The 20,142-nt window shown below is 47.0% G+C and overlaps 1 protein-coding gene across 1 annotated transcript in view; it reads right to left on the reverse strand.

Annotated features, from left to right (window-relative positions):
- Positions 1 to 5,150: 5,150 nt before the first annotated feature.
- Slc14a2 (solute carrier family 14 member 2) overlaps positions 5,151 to 20,142 on the reverse strand; it is a 438,498-nt gene continuing 423,506 nt past the window's right edge. The window contains exons 14-22 of the mRNA XM_021214198.1: positions 19,104 to 19,186; positions 17,887 to 18,046; positions 17,051 to 17,240; positions 16,311 to 16,439; positions 15,208 to 15,400; positions 13,547 to 13,694; positions 12,823 to 12,957; positions 9,381 to 9,430; positions 5,151 to 6,129 (exon numbers count right to left, since the gene is read on the reverse strand). Of these exons, the coding sequence (XP_021069857.1) occupies positions 5,929 to 6,129; positions 9,381 to 9,430; positions 12,823 to 12,957; positions 13,547 to 13,694; positions 15,208 to 15,400; positions 16,311 to 16,439; positions 17,051 to 17,240; positions 17,887 to 18,046; positions 19,104 to 19,186 (1,289 nt within the window). The 3' untranslated portion in view covers positions 5,151 to 5,928. The remainder of the gene's footprint in view (positions 6,130 to 9,380; positions 9,431 to 12,822; positions 12,958 to 13,546; positions 13,695 to 15,207; positions 15,401 to 16,310; positions 16,440 to 17,050; positions 17,241 to 17,886; positions 18,047 to 19,103; positions 19,187 to 20,142) is intronic.

Below are 20,142 nucleotides of genomic sequence, written 5' to 3' on the forward strand. Positions count from 1 at the left end.
CTATGTAGACCAGGTTGGGCTGGATCTCACATAGATCTTCCTGCCCCTGCCTCCCGGTTGCTGGGATGAAAGGCAGGTACTACCATGCTGGCCTTTCTGCTTGTCTGTCAGAGGAGTCAGGATGCTGGCTTAAATGCCTGGACCCAGAATTTAAGACTTTAGTAGTCACGGGCCATCTCTCATCTCTCACCCCAGAGAACAACTTTCCCCTGACAAAAATCATGCTGCCCACACAAGGCCTGCACCAGTCCAAACCAGACTTGGTCCCAGTGATGATAGAAGTGGAGACAGACTTGCATCCCTAATCAAGACTATCTCCAGCTGACAACCTCTTGCAAAGGTAAAATTAGTTTCTTCAAGGGAGTTTCACTGGAAATATAAACCACACTAAAAGACCCCCACACCCAGCAGTAGATGGCCACCCTAAAACAACTCAGTGGTATTTTGGATTTTTTTTTCTCATGATGCTCTGGGAATTTTTTTTTTTTTTTATTTACTGGTCTTTTGCTTCTATATTAAGGTGGGGGGGGATCTGGGTGGGGATGAAGGAGGGGAAACCGTGATCAAAATATATCATATGAAAAAATGATTTCAGTAAAAACAATAAGCTACCTGGGCTCCTCCCACTTGATAACTCCCTCCCAATGTTGATAACACAGAGAGAGGTCCCTTCTCACCTTCCAGTGGTATGTGGCTACTTGATTGCACAGAGACACACTCTGGGAGCTTTGAAAACCATTCCCACCTGGGCACACCCTAGCACTCAGATGGGACCAGGCTGTGACCTGAATGCCAGGATTATTACACACACACACACACACACACACACACACACACACACATGCAAGCGCTGCCCGTGTCCTTGTCCCCTGCCGCTCCCTCTCTCTGCACCTGTTCAGGCCGGTTTGTGCACGACAAACTGACTCTGTAGCACTCGTGATTCTGGCAGACCCCCCCCCCAAGAAGTTAAGTGCAGGGCAAGGGATTGAGAGCCACCCTCATCTCTGCAGCAGTCTGTGAACCAGGCAGCTCTCAGGGGGACTGGAACCCCCCTGCATTCTTACATCAGAACAATCCATTCCCATCCCCACTTTTTCCTGTTCTGGTCCTGCAAGCTCCAGAGCCTTTCACTCTTCCCTCTGTCTCCTGGGTCCTGTCTGTCTCTTGTCTTTTTTTTCCTTCTGATCTCAAACTATACCACTTGAGACTTCCTCCATGCCTGTCTCCGTGGGGCAGGCTCCGTTTCCTAGAGCAGCTGCCACCAACACCTCTACAACCCTCCGGTCCTCCAGCCCCACCCTTGGGACAACCCTCCATTCCTACCTGCTCACAGGTGCGCCTTCTGCATCTCAGGAGCTGCTACACCCTCCTCTGGCTCCCACTGGACCCCTGCAGTGTGGCAGGAGGGGCTCCCGACTACCCCATGGGTGTACTTTCCCTTTAGGTTCACTGGGGGCACACTCAGCAGGCTTCTGGGGCCCACGCTAAACTTTGCTTCTTTATTTGGTATTTTTTGAGCCGGATGTTTCTGGTTAGTGGTTTCATTTCTTTCTTTTTTTGTTTTGTTTCCGTTAGAGTGCAGAGCTAGCCCCCGACTATTACTGAGAAATAGACTTCACTTTGGAAGTTTCTCACTTCTTCCTGCCTGTTGGTACCTGGTGTTCTTCATTATGCCCCATGAGGATGGGAACGGAGGGTTTAACATTCTCCAGGTATGACTCTTTTGGAAGCAGATTATGGCCCAGGAAACAGAAGCCACAGTTGCTTGCAAGCCTTGGGTGTGCACTGGAGGACGCCTTGGGAGCATTGGAAACATGCTGTGTTCACACCCACTGCTGACCTGCTTAGTCCAGGATGAGCCTTTGCATTGGAACTGGGTGATGTTCATCTGCCTGATGAACCTATGCAGGGATCTCAAGGGCTGGACCTTGAGCCATGCCATTTCAGAGTTTATGGGAAAGTTCAGGACTCTTGGCTCCATCTGGATCTGCTGAATCCATGTCTTTGGGGCTGAGGCTCAGGGGTGTGTACTTTGAGGAAGCACAATGGAGAAACGCCTACATACACAACAATGTATAGCTAATGCATCACAGAGTGGGACAGAAAGGGAAAGGGTTTATTGGAGGCAGGATCTCATTTGTAAGCGTACAGGAGAGTTTCTCAAAGCGCAACGCTGGAGACACAGCATCTGTGACTGAGAACATAAGAGAGAGGCCCGTTCTCAACTCTACCACCACACACACATCAAATCCTGGGAGGAGCCTGGTTACCTCTGTTAGACATGCAGGTCCAAACCAATCCCTGACACACTGGGCTTCCACTGGTCCTGTCTGACTGAGACTATCACATGACTCAGGGGTCCAAGGCATGGGGGATCTGTGAGGGAATCTGGTGCCTTCCTGTTGTGCCAGGGAAATGTTAGTGATACCCCAAAACACACACTGGAGCCAATCTGAAGCAACTCACAGCAGGGTCTTTATTCTATTAGAGCTAGCTCAGCCCACCCCCCAACCCACCACCAACATGCAGGACGGTTTCGGTGGTGGGGGAGCCCCAAATGTCTATCTGGGCAAGGCTTTATAGTAAGCAGTAAGCAAGGGAATACATGTGCAAGCATCTAATTGGAAAGCTCCTGTGGCCTTTAACATGATTGGGTGGTGCTGGGACATCATCATAAACTTAACTTCTGCTCCCCTCTCATTTGTGGTCGTTAGGCAAGGGGTGGGCTTGTAACCTGGGGCACAGGTTTGTTGGGGAATACCAGCCTGTTAGTCTACCTAAGTTCAAACTTAGGTCAGGTTCTCTAAAATGGAGTCTGAATTCAAAAGCTTTGGCATCTCCTTACCACTGAGCCACACTCCGCAGCGGGGATCTGTAAGGGCAGGATGGTTATGGAGTTATTGCACATAAGTTGATGGTGACTTTGAGGGTGGTTGATGTGGACTGTTCTACAGGTTGTTCCCTGAACACCACACATATGAGTTAGGAGGAGGATCTGGGCAGTGAGTTCTGGAGGTGAGATTGGATGGGGCTGGGCTGTTGGAAAGTCCTGTGTGTGTGTATATGTACATGTATTTGTTATGCATAAAACAGAATTCAAATTCTATCCAGGACAGGTAAATGATGCTGTCAAAGGCAAGGGGGTGGAGATGCGTGTCAGCCGGTAATGACGCAGAGCTACCAAGTGGCATCAACAGGCTAGGGTGAGGAATGAAAGAGACAAATAACATGAACAGTGTCTGCCCTGAGTAATTTTTTTTTTTCCTGAGAGAGTCAAATTAATCACATGTCTCAGCCTTGGGTAAACCAGCTTCGTTGTTCATGCAAGGACTTTCTCATAAGTGAATGAATGAAAGCATGTATATTTTTATACCTTATTCTGTTCCATACATCCCATGGTTTAATATGCTGTTTTGTTTGTACATGTGCACACACACACACACACACACACACACATACACACACACATACACACACACACACACACACACACACACACACACACACACACGATTTGTAGAGTTTGCCATTTTCCATGGTATAAACCTTTCACTAGAGCTGCTTTCCAGTGATCAGGATGATGTCACTGGGTGGCAAAGTTACTCTCAGGACTTGGTGAAGCAGGCTCCAGCTGCCTACTTCTTAACTGAACTGCTAGACTTGACAGTCTGCATTGAGATCTCATGGACATCGTATATTTTCATAACCATTTTCACCCCATCTGTTTCCACCTTGCTTGGAATGCTGGGCCGACCCAGCCTGCTTTATAGGTGACGCTAGTGAAATACTCAGTATAGCCGAAGGATTTTATTAGTGGTCAGTAATCAAAATGGCACAGGCACGGAAGGGTTCCTACTCTTAATAAAATCAGATTATAAAACGTTGGTGGAAATACACAAGGACCCATTCTTTAACAGTTAGATGTCATCACATCATGGTTGAGGGGCAGCTGAGTAAGCTTTGAGCATAAACAGCCTTTGGGTGAAATTCCTGAATGCTTGATCCTTGGAGAGCCATAATTTCCATGGTCATTAAAACACAGCCTAGGACCTTCTTGGCCTCAAGGTGTGATCACAAACTCAGAGGCGGCTCTGCAGTGTGAGTCATTTCCTTTTCCTATGTGGATGACTTTTCTGCTTGGAGAACTGCTCTATTTTCCTGGGAAAGTCATAAGGGGTGGGATGGGACCTGGAGGAGGAATATATGTCTCAGGGCTCTTGGGCTGCTGGTAAAAACTGGCAGGGATTTCTGGCATACCGAGAATAAAAAATATCAACGTGGAAACTAGCTTTTTAAAAAAATGGATTTCAGTAAAACGTAGTTCTACCTTTCTTCCTTAAATAAGCATTTATAGTCTGTCTTCTTGCTGTTGCCTACCCCTCAACCATATATGCATGTATATTTGTGTGTGTGTGTGTGTGTGAGTGTGTGTGTATGTGTGTGTGTTGGGGGTACATGTGGAGGCCAGAAATAGAAGTTTTTACCATTCTGCATGGAATCAGGAGCCCACCAATTCTGCAAGTCTAGGTGAACTGCCAGCTTCAGGAGTCTGCCTGCCTCATCCTACTGTTAGATTTGCAGGGGCCATCATGCCTATAGCTCTTTATGTGTGCCTGGGAGTCTGAGCTCAGGTCCTCACGTTTGTGTAGCAAGCACTTTACTGACTGAGCAGTAGCCCCAGCCCTGAGTCCCTGGTTACCTCAGCACCTCATCACGCTGAACTGGAAGCCTGTGTTGAGGTCTCAGTGTTGTTAGAAGAGGTTCCTGCTCCTCTGAAGAAGGGCTGGGCCAAGTGGCTTTCTGTGAAGGATGCCTGCACCTCAGGAGCACAGAGGGAGACACGCCCAGTGTAACTAAGTAACAAGTGACTAGCCATTCAGGAAGGGCTGTGTTAGTAATCTTGGTGCCCAAGGCTGAAAGACTGTCTGCTGAAAAGTGACAGGATTTTAATCTGTACCAGCACCAGGGGAAGCAATGCGCATGGATAGATCTGTATAACTAACTAACTCTCCACAAGAAAACCTGACATCTTTCCTGATCTCCTTTAAGCCCATTTTCTCTTTCCAGACACATGCTTGGGTGAAAATCTCCCAGTGCACTCTACTTGAGTGTGTAGGAAAGCCTTGTTTTAAGAAAACCCAGATACCCACTTGCAAATTTCAAGTTTAATGACAGTACCGATTTGAAATATTACACAAGCAAAGACGTTTGTTTACACTATGATTGGATGTTGGAAAAGATCAGTTCTTACCATATGATGTTTCTGGAATTATTTCTACGGTGCAAAGAAGGTACATTGGCATTTTCAATGATTCAGGCGTCTAGTCCCAAGTCTGAAAAGCACCTCCTCCCATGTCTAAGGATAAACTCCCGCAGGACACTAACTCTCTCCTCTGAGAGCCATTCCCTAAGTGTCTCAAGTCAGGATAATCACTTGCTGGTCATGGTGAGTTGATTAGTTTACAGGAGACGGAAAAGAACATTTCTGAGGTAGAAGGACTCTGGAGTCCCTCCTTGTCGGAAAGAAATCTTTGGCAACAAAAAACCCAGGCTGAGTTGGGGGTGGGGTAGGGGTAGGGCTGGCCCAAGACAGTTGGAACTCATTAGTGGCAGAGCAGGGTAGGGACCAGGCCCTCTTGCCTTGCAGGCTAATGAGCATTTCCTGGCATCATGCTCTGTTCTGCTGAATAATCGAAAGGGGTGGCTAGCTGCTCCCCCCACAGAGTGTTCCCAAAGAGCCATCAGTGGGCATTTAGTCTAAGCTAGCAAGGCTTTGAGGAGTTCTGCACATCTTAGTGAGGGTCCCAACCAACAGCCACATGTGTATTAGAAAGAAGGGTGGTTCAGTGACCTTAGTTTTAGCTTAGGGTGCAGACCATGTACCCGGACAGAGGCTGCATTGACATGGTGTGCTTTAGAAAGGGCAGCTTAGGAGACATCGTAGGCCTGGTACTTAGTTATCGTAGATGCCCTTCTGTTTTTCTCCTGGGACAGGAAGTAGATGCGGTTGGCCTCTGGGTAGGTGACTTTGCTGAGGGGCAGCTTATAGATGGCAGGGTTGTTGGTTGTGAGGAGGAGGAAGGTGAGCGCCGAGAGGCAGAAGGGCCAGGTGCAGGGTGGTAATCCAAACTGGAGGGAGAGAAGAGAGGAGGCACTTGTGTGACATCAGCTGTGAATGCTTGTTTAACTGGCCCTTATTTGTTACATATAGCCCCAGTTACAGAAGAGCTGATTGGTGAGGGGGAAATAGTTAATTGATAGCTAACACAAATGAAATCAGGTCTTTAGTTTATCCTGTGACAGATAAACACACACACACACACACACCTTCCAAAATGGGGCTATTGAACCCTTCATAGTTGTTCATGCATTTTTATGTGCAAGACTTGTTTTGTCTTGGGGAACCTGGGCAGTCTATACTTCCAGTTCCAGGAACTGTGGGCATTCCATGCCTTCTTCCATCAGCCTCTTTTGAAGGAATGCATTTGGCAGCCATCTTTTAACTACATGGCTGTAGTTGATTGGACCAAAGAGAGGCACCTGATTTAAACAGGCTCCTGGCATGAGGCAGTAGAATGCCTCTTTAGAGAGCATGAACTGAAGGGCACAGAGACTGTATCTACAGGGCCCTAGATCTGAAAAGGCTAGAGGACCAAGTAGTGGTAGACGGCACTTAGGAACTGTGGAGCAGAAACCTTTTATGGCGATGCAGGCAATAAGCAATGTGGAGAGAAACAAAGGAGTAGTGGGCTTGTCCTTGCGGAGGGAGGGGAAGGTTAGCTACTCATCTTCATCTTCTTAAGGGTTCTCCCACCTCCACACTCATGCTTCACCGTGTTGAGCTGCCTCGCCTTCCCAGAGGCACTCTGCAATATTTAATACTTCTCTCCATCCTCCCCTCCCGTCCTGAGGTAACTGAGTGAATGATTTGCCAAGAGCCTACGAATTCAATTATGAGGCAGATCACATGATCCTTCTGTCCTCCAACATTTTACCACAATCAATAGAAGCCTCAGGTGGTGCCAGGAGGTAACACTCCTTGTCAGGTGGTGCCATGTCCTTGTCACGTGACAGTCCAAAGAGCACACTGCTAGCAAGACTTTGGAACCACATGAGTGATGGACTCCACTCAACAAGTCTTCCCAAAGCTCTAATAAGATGCAGTAAAGTGTTTTGGGAAGCATCCATTGAAGCGCCACTGCAGACAAGTCTCAGCTCTGATTACCTTATTATAGCTTTTTTTTTAATCTTCCTGAGACATTTTCCCTCAACAGTGTGCTGCTGCCTACTCAGAGAGCTGTTGCTTAGCAAGTGCCAAGTACCCAGTAAATGGGCCTACGGGCACAGTCATTATTATCAAGCAGATAGCAGCATTGTTGGGGGGCCAGGACTTGCATGCTCATATGCTGGTTAGAAAGGCAAAGGATAATGGCTCATAGGGCTTTTCTGAGGAGTCGCTGAATGGTTTTATAAATGTACTTCAATGCTTTTATATCATGCTCCTCAATGAAGTTGGAAATTTCTTCTGGGTAAGTTGATGGCCGTTAAGAAGTTTTTTTTCAGTGTCCTTGACACTCATCAGCATCACAAGTCAACTTTCTTTTGTTTGGAAGAATGCCTACGTGGAATGGCACAGTCCTTAACCTCTCAGTGCTGGGGGGGAGGGGCATTCAGCACTGTGCGCCTCTAGATCTGGGAACCGAAGCTTCCTGCATCTCCTCTAGGGCATTATCTGAGGCAGACAGCACATGGTATGTTTATTGAATGATGGATCAGGAGAATTGTTGGTGCCAGAATTGATGGTGAAAGCCTAGGATGGATGGATGTCCGAGAGGTCACAATCTACCCTCTCGTCTCCATGCAGTGCTTCTGAGGGCCCCTCGCCCCCATTCTAGCATCCCCTGGTGTGGGTGTTCACTCCCTCAGGGCTTCATTCCCTCATGATCTCTTCCTTCTCTTTTCTCCTCCTGTCGTAAAACTCTAAAATTCACAGACAAACATGTAGGGTCCCTGTTCTAGTGTAGCGCATGGGATAAAAAGCTGAAAGAGGACTGGTGAGTGCCAAAGTTGTTGTAATGCTGTGTGTCAAGTTGTAGTGAAGGCACACACAGCATGACCGGAAGCATCAGCGGGACTCAGTCCACTGGAAAAGATGGGATGGTATCAGGAGAGGCTAATTTGGCTCCCCATGCTAAGCCCCACCCTCTCTTCTGATAGAGGTGAAGGATGAATCTACACGGGTGTTTTATGAAATATCTACACTGTCTCCAGATGTTGAATCTGTGATGCTTTCTGCTTGTGTAGCCAGCCTGGTAAAAATATATATATATATATATATATATATATATATATATATATATATATATATAAAATATATCCCAATATATTGGATATAGTCTATTGAAAGAATAGACCTCAAGAAATAGAAAATTTCCCAAGAATCTCACTATAGAAAAGATGCCAGGCTGGGCATGGGGGTGGCGTCTTGTCTCCAGGAGAGAGAGAGAGTTACAACTTGTTAGACTACCATATGGGATGGGCCTAAAGCCCGGACAATAATGGGCCAGTATTTGGGAAGACCACACCTTGCCCAGGACTGCTTAGATATTTATACTACTGACTCTCTTACTTCAGGACCCCCCAGAAGGTGGGCTTAAGAGAGGGTCACTGAATCTTTCCCCCCTTCTTCCCCATGAAGCCACATTGAACACATCTCTAGTCCTACTCTTTTACTATTTGGCTGTGTTAAACTCACTTCTAAAGAATGGGTGATAAACTTGACTTCTTGGGGTATAGAGATCACGACCCCAAGGTGAATAACACTTGTCCATGTAAAGTTCCGCTTCTACTTTGATCTTAGGTGGAACAGGGTAGATTGATTTGCTAGGTGAGCCCTGAACACTGTGTGCTGGGCTCCTGCTTTGCACACTACCCTAAACTGGGTCCAAGACAAAGAAGAGTTTCCGGGACTATGTGTGCCCATAGTCCTGAGCTTAGGATTCTCTTTGGATGACACCCTCATGGCTCTCTGTTCCCAGAAGTTATTGCCAACGACCCTCTCCATGAGTCATGCTAGCTGCTACGGGATAAAGACTTGGACTGGTCCATACGCCAGGCAAGAGGATAATTTATGTATGTGCACAAGTTAAATAATAAAGATTTAAGCTTAGTTCTATAGGATGGTAGATTATAATGGAGTTATATTTGAAAGATCCGCTCCTCAAAGTGACCCCTGCCCAAAGTTGATGCATAAGTGTTTAAGGTCTACTTCCTGGCAGAACTAAGGTGGCTAGCAGGATGTGAACCAAAGGGCAGAGGGGTTTGATGGAAATATTTGGGGGGTGGAGGGGGATATGTGGTTTGTAGCCCACGTGACTTACCACAGACAGCATGTTGGCCAGGGCAGCACCCAGGTAGGCTGCGAACAGGGCTAGAAAAAGAGACAATCGGAAACAGCTCAGTCAAGATTCAACAGTAGCCTAGCTTACTCTCCATATCCCCTCTGCATTAATGTTATGCCTCACATGGTATCTCTCACCCGAACTGAGTTTCATTCCCAGTGCCTTAAAGCTTTAAAAGTGTTAAATTCCACGAAAATGCCAGCACAGCTAAGATAGCAGATGAACTTTGTTAAAAAAACAAAAAAACAAAAACAAAAACCCGGGGTGGGGGAGGGGCATAATTTAACTGTGACAATTCTCTTGGGTCCCACCACCATGCTTTCCAGCAAAGGAACATTTAACGGCATAAACCATAAATGAAATTTTTACAATAACGCAAAGGCAAGCGAGTCTCGGAATTCCCTGTTGTGTTATCCCATCAGGAGCTGTTAGCATAATGAGGGTTTCCAGGGAGAAACGTCATCCTGTATGTTTCGGGGAGACCAGACCTGCCTACTGCTTTGTGTTTTAGGCTGGGCAGAAAGGACCATGAAGAAGTTGACTCCTGGGAAGAACCAAGCACCAGGAGAAAATGGAAGGCAGCAAAATGGGCCAACAGAATCGGGCTTTGCAGCCTCACAAGAGACGTCCCAGTTGCCCTTAAGATATTAAGGACAGCTAACCTTTATTAGAGGTACTTTAGGCCCAGCTAGTGGCAACACCAGTCAGTTTTTCAGCATTCCCTCTAGGTAAGCAGTGGTTTTACACACACACACACACACACACACACACACACACACACACTCATACACATTAACACACACACACTCATACACATTAACACACACATACACACACTCACAGACATACACACACACACTCACAGACATACACACACACACACTCATACACTCATACACATCCACACACTTACACACACACACACACACACACACACACACACACACACCCCAGTTCCGGACGGACTAAGTAATAACAGAGCTGTACACAGCTGGGAGTTGAAGCCTGTTGTTGCTTCTGAACTAGAGATTTGAGTTTGCAGAGTAGAAGAGGTGGAGGAGTAGGTTATGTAACACAGAGTTTGAAGCAGGAAGCAGCTTCCAGTGTCCCTCCCACCTGGCCACCTGCTTCTGCTAGAGGACTTGGAGTCCCTGACACCCTTTCCTTGACAACAGAGAACCAGGAATAAACCTTCCAGATTCTTCCTAGATATCAGTTCTGCTCTCCAATCAGTCATCCATCTGATGTCACCATGACAACGGTCACACAGAGGGAGCACGGTTTGTGTCAGACACTGAGATCTGAGGTGGCTTCCTAGGACTGTGTGGCTGACATTGGCAGAGTCCTGACCATCTGGATCTTGGGGGGAGCTCTAACCACTGTGGACTGCAGCTTCTCAATGTTATGAGGTTATAAAGATGAGAGTAGAGGGGACATCACCCCAAGTACCACAGACGCCCCAAAGTGTAGAGGAGATGTGAGATCACAGGGCAGCTCCAGGCTTGGCCCGTGAAGAAGCTTCAGAGAGTGCCCCCTCCTGAGCCTAACCCTACATGACTGCTCTGTCATCCCCAGGGTCTATGTAATCCCCAGGGTAGATTTACTCTTATGTTTTCCTGGCTCTACTCTTATTTTATTTTTAGTCAAACTTGATCTGTTATATCAAGATCTCTGAAAGGCCTTGTGTGTGGTCATAGGATGGAAGAACAGGGAGGACGGTGACTACGTGAAAGAAGGAATCAGAGAGCATAGCTTGTCAGGATTGTGGGGAGGGGGCCATCCACCCTGGGTGTGTGTGGAATGGACTGTGGTGGAATGAATCTTCCACCTTGCCCATCTAACCCACCATGGGTGTATAACTGTGGAAAGGGTTTTTCTTCTCTGAGCCTTTCACCTCAAGTGGGAGAAGGGATTGTGGGAAAGATTGGACACCTCGTAGAGAGCACACCTTTTACAAGCCTGGCTGGGGAGTCGCCTCTGTTCCTGTTAGCCTTAGTGTTCCATCTTTGCAATGGGCACAGGAAGAGTATCCACACACTGAGGGTGGGAGTGGGGGAGCAAAGGAGAAACCATGCACCATGCTCGCTGCTCTGGCGCCAAGGACAAGCTGCTGTGGGTCTGGTCTGTGCTGTGCATTATGGGATATTCAACCCAATTACAGATCAGATGCCAAGAGCACTACTCCCTCCTTCTCCTAGGTGTGGCAAATTAAAAAGTCATCAGACACTGCTAAATGTCCCCCGCTAAGGACCACTGAGTCTCACATGACACAGAGCTACTTAATTGCTACTTTGGCAAGATTGGCACTGGGCACGGTGAGGGAAGTGCCTGGAACTTGTCGGTCCTCACCTGTATGACCCTGGCTTTGGGCATATCCAAGCTGCCTCACCTCTGTCACCCTGTCCTAGCCCTGCTTGTTGGCATGTCCCTTGCCAAGCAGAATCATAACAGACTCTGGGGGATAGAATGAGATAGTGTTGATTTTGTCCTTTATGTGAGTACTTTGAGAATGGCTGCCTTAATTTGGTTGGTATGACAATTTCAATTTCATAAGTAGCTGTACTATGCCAGTCCTGTATTGATATTTTTGTTGCAGCAGAAAACAACTCTTAAGAAGACAGAAAGAAAAACTTCAGTTTTCAGTCACATCTCATTTAGGATACATCTCCCCATCTCTGCAGTGGTGGCCATAAAATGAAAGAGAAGTATCCCTGCAAACTATCTTAAAGAAACGGATGTATGGATATATGGGTCCGAAACCTCGCGATTAGAAAAAATATTCTGGAACTTTTTATTGGAAACATATATTTTTTTAGAAAAAAAAAAACAACTCAATTGGTAACATTTCAGCAGTGGCTGAACTGAAATAGAAACCCTGTTTCAAATATTTTGGTCAGAAAGAGTTTTACTTTGTTTCCATTCATAGATCAGGAAAACAAAAGATACTTAAGGTTGAGAATATGTAAACCTGCCAAGTTATGACAGTCATCCTAACTTCCTGTGACGCTGAACAAATGGGCAAGAGGGCTCATCCCCAGGATGTAGGCTCAATGTCACTGTGCACGCTGTGTGTTGCCCAATTCTACCTGTAAGGGCTAACACTGGAGAGCGGCTCTCCCAGCCCCATGAGCAGCCAGGAGAGCAACAATCCCAGGAGACAGCCTCTGAGCAACAAGGAAACAATATCATCTAAAAGTACCTGTCCCCCAGTGGCCAAGAAGCACCTGCACAACTAACGTAGTTGGAGCCGCAAAGGGCAGCATCAACCTAATGCTTATACAAGGAGACAATCCAATCGCCTGTTATCTTTGTGGGAATAGCAAGTAGCTGGACTGTCACCAGTGGGTTCCTTCGCAGGGGATTACACAGGGGACTGCACAGGTCTTTGTGATGGGAAGGGGATTCCGTGAGTGGTACCTACCACAGGCAATGGCGAGCAGGTGGGTCTGCCAGGTGATGACGTAGAACATGCCGCCGATGGCGATGCAGGCCAGGGTGCTGTTGAAGCCACACAGGCCGAAGTAGATGGAGTCAAAGGGTGTGGCAATGCTGAGCGCTGAGAGGAAGAAAGCATAGGTCTTACCGGGCTTGTCTGCCTTCCTGAAACACACCCCGTCCTCAAGCCAGAATCAGATAGCCTCATAGGCAGGTGTGCAGAAAAAAGAATTTCAATGTTATTCAATGGCAATTCATCTAAAGGAAATGAATGCACAGAACTATGGGAATGGTAGTGGCTAATGGTCGTGATGAGTTGAAGAGACCCTTGGGGGAAGGGTCCGACTTAAACAGTACAGAGAATGTCTTTTCTTTGCTGCATACCTAAAAATCCTCCACACAAAACCTTGACTGTGAACAGAGCCTCCTCTTCCATCTTTAATTATTCTTGAGCAAACCTCTCTCAGACTTTACATTTATACTTCAGGCTAAACGTCTCACACGGCAGTCTTTCTTGAGGATGGCTTTTGCTTAGAGGAACAGGAGGACCCTAGTTCCAAAAATTCAGAATGTGGGCATGAGGGGAAGGGTAAATTTCCAAGGAGCAGTGCAATGTTAAAGACCTTCACTATTTTCTTCTGAAACCAGCCCCGGGTATTAACATCCTATAGCTCATTCAAATGGGCATCATTAGAAGAGATGACACAAACCTGCTAACATCCCTATGGTGGATCCAATGGCAGCATGCAAGCAAATGAGAGGCGAAGAGATGAACAGAGCGACCAGAAAGATGCCTCCAGTCCAAGGGTTGTCACAGCCGTACACTTGGCCGATTCCAACCGGGATGGCTCTCAGAAGCTGTAGAACGAGTCACATGCTTGTTACAGAGGAAGTAAATAGCGCTCACCTCTGCACCGAAGCCCCACACTAACTCTTTTTGGACAGGGGCATATACACAGTCAATGACAGTGATTCAGCCATGCTTAGCTGTTCCCTCTGGGGAGTCTCCTCAGTGATCACTCAATATTGTTGGGACCTCTAGACCCTCTTTCTGACATCCATCACTTGCTTTCTTGAAAGGCAAAGTACAAGTTTTAATTGGAAGGCTCAACGCACAAGTATCATAGTCCAAGGAGTTTATTCCTTTAAGAACGACTACCAAACATTATTTTTCTGAATCTTTGCAGGGGGAGTGTGGTGGTCTAAGCTTATTTGTATAGGATTATTAAAAACATTTCAGTTCTTTAAGAGTTTGAGATAGTTTTGATCGAGAATATAATGAGACACAGCTCACGAATTCTAACATTATCTCTTCATAGCATACTGAGTAGAGCAACTTTGCCTCCAAAGGATAGTGACCGGATAAACACCATCAGTGGGGGAGTGAATCACCAACACGGCTCCTTTTCTTGCCTCTGGCTCAGGAAAGTCCTCACATAACCACAACAACGGCCAAGGCTAGGGCTGGCAGAAGAGCTCTCTTTTCTGAGTAACTCTCAGTGCATTCGCAGTCTGTCAACAACACCATGGAATGCTGAGAGGCACCCGGCATCCTTATTTCTGCGAGGTCCTTTAACAAGCCCAAATGGCTTTGTGGTGACTGATCACCAATAACGACGAGCTACAGATTGGAACGGGAAATCCTTTAATGTCATGGAGAGTAGGAGCTCTTAGGGGGAGAAATGCGTTCCTAGTTTGATAAGAAGCCTCACGGCTACGTTTCCCATCCACTTTAAGACTTTTTTTTTTTTTTTTTTCACTTTAAGACTTTTAATGCTGCTTCTTATTCACCATCTTGGCAAGCTTCCAGAGTTCAGCATTATCCATAAAATACTTTAAAAAGATAAGAATCTCTGCTGCCTGTGTTTCTCAATGAGGGAAAACTTGTGCTTCAAAGCACAAGCAAGGCTCACGGAGAGAAGGGATAAGCTCCAGTGACTTAAATCAGTGGGGAGAGGCATGGTGTGTATCGTTTAATGATTCAGTGTGATGAATGAAAGAAAATAGACAGGGTCATAATTATCTTAAAACAGGGCTTAAGCGGCAAAAAGGAGAGCAGCTTAGAGCTCAGGCCATATAACCAGGAGGCAGAGTTCTAGCCTTGACTTCGCCATCCACTAATTGACTGTGGAACCTTGGATGGGTCTTTTAACTTGGCTTTGGTTGCTTCCTCTGTGTGATCACAGGGCGGGACCAGAAACAGACCGGTTAGCTCAGCAGAGACCAGAACCGTATCTCCCAGTAGGACGCCTTGTGCCGAGTAATTGTGAATAATCACTGTTCGTGGATCTTTCCGCTGTGTAAAATGAGTACATTCAATCTGACAACGAATTTGCACAAGCGCTGTCCGCCCTTCTTTCGCGACACCTACCAAAGACACTTGGATCTCGGACCAGGTGATGTTGGGTGGAGCGGTTGCAGGCTGTAGCAGCGTTGTGGGAAAGAAGAGATTGTGGTGGCCCGTGGCTGCCAGGTACAGGGTCACGGCAATGTTGAAGGGCAGTGTGAAGACCGGGAGGTCCCACTTGCTGAAGATGGTGCTCAGGGCACTCGAAAGGATGGGGCTGATGGAGAAAACACAAGAAGTGCCTGTCAGCTGCTGCTTGCCCTGGCACTGGGCTGCATGGCAGCAGACAAGCCTACTTTCCCCAGAGAGAAGCAGCTTGCTGGCTGTCTCTCCTTGGGTCTCTCTCTTGAGCAGGACACAGACACGGGGGAAGGTTTACACTCAACCTCAGAAGGATGGTTTTGGGAGAGCCTTGGGTTTCCTCAAACAGTCATAGAACTCCATCCCCCGGGGCAGGAGGAGTGAGGGAGGGTTTGGGAGAAGAATGGGAGGCAGTTAAAGTCGTTAATATATTTTGCGTGTCTAAGTATTCTGACTTCATGGACAGACTACCCTTCACTTTCTGGAAATGGGGGAGAAGCCTGGTACTTTGAGGTTTCTGCCTCATGGCTGGCCTCCAGTCCACCCTGAGTGGTTGTCTCTGTCTGAGCATTGGCCAAAGGGATGGAGAAAATCTTGCTGGAGCAGAAGGGATGAGATTTGCAGACACTGGCAGGACCCTGCACAGCTCTTGGCGTATGAGGTAAGCAGTTTCTTGCTTTGTACTCTGGTGGGGCAAGACTAGAAACCCTTTGAGATCTGGATGGTAGCTGATGAGATACTACACACAAATGACCTGGCATGATGCCCTCATTTCCTTAACAACTGCCTCTGGTCAGAATTCCTAACATTCAAGCCAAAGAAACACTTGAAAATGGAAGTTAAAAACAAAATCCTAGGGTTGGGTTAAGGAAGACATTACTTGGGATGGAAGGATGGCTCAGTGGGTAAAGTACTCACCATGCAAACATTAGGACCTGAGTTTGTATTCCCAGAATGTGTGTGCACGCGCGCGCGCGCGCGCACACACACACACACACACACACACACACACACACACACACACACACATGCACAGGTAAACTCACCAAGTCATGGACATGACGATGACAGGAAGCAGTAGCCACCAGTAGTAATTGCCCTTGTCCGAGAACACGGCCATCAGGAGCCCCACAAGCACCCCATTGTAGCCATGGAGTCCTGCTGCAATGGCTGACCTGGGGGCACAAGGATATGCTGGTGGAGTTAGGGCCTCCCTGTGATTTTAAACTGTTTTTTAGAGTCATAGTTTTCTAACTTGGGGCCCTATAAGCCATCTCTAATCAGGATACCCTTTTGGGGAGATAACCAGTTTTGATGGTTTGTATATGCTTGGCCCCAGGGAGTGGCACTATTTGGAGGTATGGTCTTGTTGGAGTAGGTGTGTCACTGTGAGTGTGGGCTTTAAGGCCCTCATCCTAGCTGCCTGCAAGACAGTATTCTGCTAGCAGCCTTCAGATGAAGATGTAGAACTCTTAGCTCCTCCTGTACCATGCTGGCCTGGATGCTGCTGTGTTCCCTTCTTGATGATAATGGACTGAACTTCTGAACCTGTAAGCCAGCCCCAATTAAATGTTGTCCTTATAAGACTTACATTGGTCATGGTGTCTGCTCACAGCAGTAAAACCCTGACTAAGAGACCTGTCTATCCTTCACTCTTCAAAGAGGAGTTTATTACCAGCGCCATTGTTTTGATGAGTTTGAGACTAGAGGGTAAGGAGGAGTCAAGGATCCTTCAAGGAAGGGGTCTCCTGGCCTTATACTAGAACGCTGGCCCTTGGGGACTTACTTGTCCTGGCTTAGGATGAGGGCAGTCAGGGTGGACATGACAGTGCCCAAGCAACCTGAGATGGCCCACCAGGGATTCTGCACGAAGAGGCCAAGGACGATGAGGATGCCACTGAGAGGGTTGTTCACAAACATCACCTGAGACATGCCCCGGAGCACCCAGTCAAGAAACTGGAACACTGGAGATTTGTCTGAAATGATAGTTGCAAACTCATCAAATGCCCAGATCAGGTTGAGTCTGGCCCAGGTCCCTGGTGGCAGTGGGAGTGAGGGGATCAGTGTGAATTTTCACCTGTCAGAGAGGAGGCCAAACAAAAAGCCCCAGGGTGCATTTGAATGTCCAGAGCCCTTGCCAGCCATTGCTAGCCAGATGCAGCCTCTATTAGTCTCTAAAGCTGTTTTCCCCATGGTGGGAATTAGGTACCTACCATGAGAGTGGCACACAATTTCCAGAAAATTCTCTTGCTGCTCAGGGGGTATGAAATCCATGAGCCAAGCAATGCGGAGATTCCCAGAGAGAACCCCCTGACTGGGTAGACACAGCTTCTCTAAGCCACCCAACACCTATTTGTCTAGAATGCTGGATTCAAAATCCCAGCGCTGGTCTGCAGTCTTCAGATAGATAGTTTGGGTCAGCAGAACTTTTTTGTCGAGAAATAAGACCCATTCTACCTATCCATCCTTACAGTACAGTCACAAATACTGGTGTTTCTATAGGACACATAGCTTGTCTGAGATGTCCTGGAAAGAGCCCTCGGGCTGGTCTGCAGAGAATCCTGGCAGCATGTTTCCAGGGGGGTGAGGGAGGCGGCAGGGGGGTGATGTCACAGAATATACCTTTAAGTCCCTCGCCGCATTCCTTCATCTCTCCTGTGATGTAGCTGAGGGCTCTGCTGACTCTCTTCCCCCCAGAGACCATGGAGCTCTGAATCCAGGAAGTCCTGGCTGTGCCGGCTTCCACCTTTATCTCAGTGTTCTCCTCCATGGTGTCCAGGTCCTGCCAGGGGCCAGAGATAGGTAAGAAGCTTTCATATTTTATGGTTGTCACATCAGGTAAAGTTTGGAGTCTCTTGGCAGCCAGGGGTAGGGGCGGACCAAGATGAGATTTACACTTGAGATTTCGTTAAACTATTTAGCCATCTCCTCTCTCTCTGTCTCTCTCCGTCTCTCTCTCTCTCTCTCTCTCTCTCTCTCTCTCTCTCTCTCTCTCTCTCTCTCTTAAATTTATTTTATTAGATATTTTCTTCATTTACATTTCAAATGCTATCCCGAATGTCCCCTATACCCTCCCCCTGCCCTGCTCCCCTGCCCACCCACTCCTACTTCTTGGCCCTGGCGTTCCCCTGTATGGGGCATATAAAGTTTGCAAGACCCTGCTTGTGGACGTTGTACATCGTGGTGCGGAGCCTAGTGCGCACCACGATGTACAACGTCCACAAGCAGCATAGTGGAGCATGTGTCCTTATTACCAGTTGCATCTCCTGTCTCTTTAGGTTGTTCGTTTTTATGTGCCATCTTATTTACTATAGTCAACCTCAGTAGAATGAGATGCTGTCTTTGCCCTCGTTCTGCGGATAAGGACACAGGCAGTCAGGGATTCTCGTTGGCAAGAAGGGTCAAAGTCAAATGGTAGAATGAAGATTTAGCTATCGATGTCTAGATTGTCTTAAAAAAAAAACAAAAAACTAATGTCTTACAGTCTTTCTGAAAGAAATTATTTTCCCCTAGCATGCTAAGTTTTTGAATTTTAAATAGAGCTATGAGGTCAAATTACAAAGGTTTTCTTAAACAAAACAAAACAAAACAAAACAAAAGACATAATCTTATTTCCTAAATGCAAACCGATGACAGATAATCCAAATGGAAAGGTATGACTTTTAACAGAGCAAATGGAGGAAAACAGACATTTCAATCCACAGAACTGCAGTTCTGACAACAGGAACTCAAGAGATGTCTCCCTAACTCATAGCCTCCCTGATGGACTGCAACCCCCCAGCCTGCTGTGGGCTCTGGGCTGCGAGGTGCTGTCTCTGGCCTGGGATGTCCATACTCACAAAGAGCTCGACTGTGGGCTTCCGATACGGGCAGGGAAGTGGCTCTTTGGTTTGTCTCTCTTGGTGTTCACCTTTTCCAAACACTGGAGTTGGAAGGAAAGAGAGAATCGTCACTTCAGACACCTGCCCTTTGGCACCCTGCCCTAGCCAAAGTCTTTTGAGAAATTATTGCCCTGTTTACATGGAGACGTGCGTTTCCCCCGAATAGAGGAAGGAGTTTTACTGTGGGCTTCTCTTACAGGTAGGGAAGTGGTTCTTTCCCTGAATAGGGGCCTCCAAAAGGGCCTGGACAGTAAAGAAAAGAAGGGCTCTTAGCCATTAGAGTCCATGGTTTTATGCTTCCTATGGAGATCCAGCCGCTCAGCCTCTCTAGTGCAGGGATTAAAGGTGAGTGCTACCATGCCCAGCTATGATGATATTTATTTTTAACCTATCGGTGGTCACACATACTTTGTGGCCTAACCGACAAGTTTCTGTTCCTCTAGTCAATAAGCTCCCACCATGCTCGGGCTAGAAACTCTAATTAAACCCAGAAAATAAGGAAAATTCTTTAATATTTTTTTTCTTTGAATTTTGGCATTTTAATAGTTGGGTCAGGATAGATACACTATAGCCATATAGCCACTTGTGATGGGTCCTGAGATGTCTTTCTGCCCTTGTAACTCTATAGAACTCTTGCAGCGTGACTCTGAACATCTCCCATCATCAACAGGCTTATCTTTAAGGATGATCCTTTTAAGTCCTCTTGGAAAGAGAGCAGACCTTAGACGCTTTGGTACTCTGGTGCCCTCCTGTGGTCAAGTGTGGGAATAGCAGGCTGGGCTCGCCTTCCTCTTTGCTATTAATCAATCAATCCCCTTGGCATTTATGTGTGCTACAAACACTGGTGTGGTTTGGAAGTCCTTCAGTGTTTTTCTATCTGTGGGTCGCGACCCATTTTGGGGTCAAAAGACCCTTTCACAGAGGTTGCCTAAGACTGTTGGCAAAAACAAATTATGATTCATGACAGTAGCAAAATTACAGCTATGAAGTAGTAATG

Source organism: Mus pahari, chromosome 15 (assembly GCF_900095145.1).
Source record: "Mus pahari chromosome 15, PAHARI_EIJ_v1.1, whole genome shotgun sequence".
Classification (NCBI taxonomy): Eukaryota; Metazoa; Chordata; class Mammalia; order Rodentia; family Muridae; genus Mus; species Mus pahari.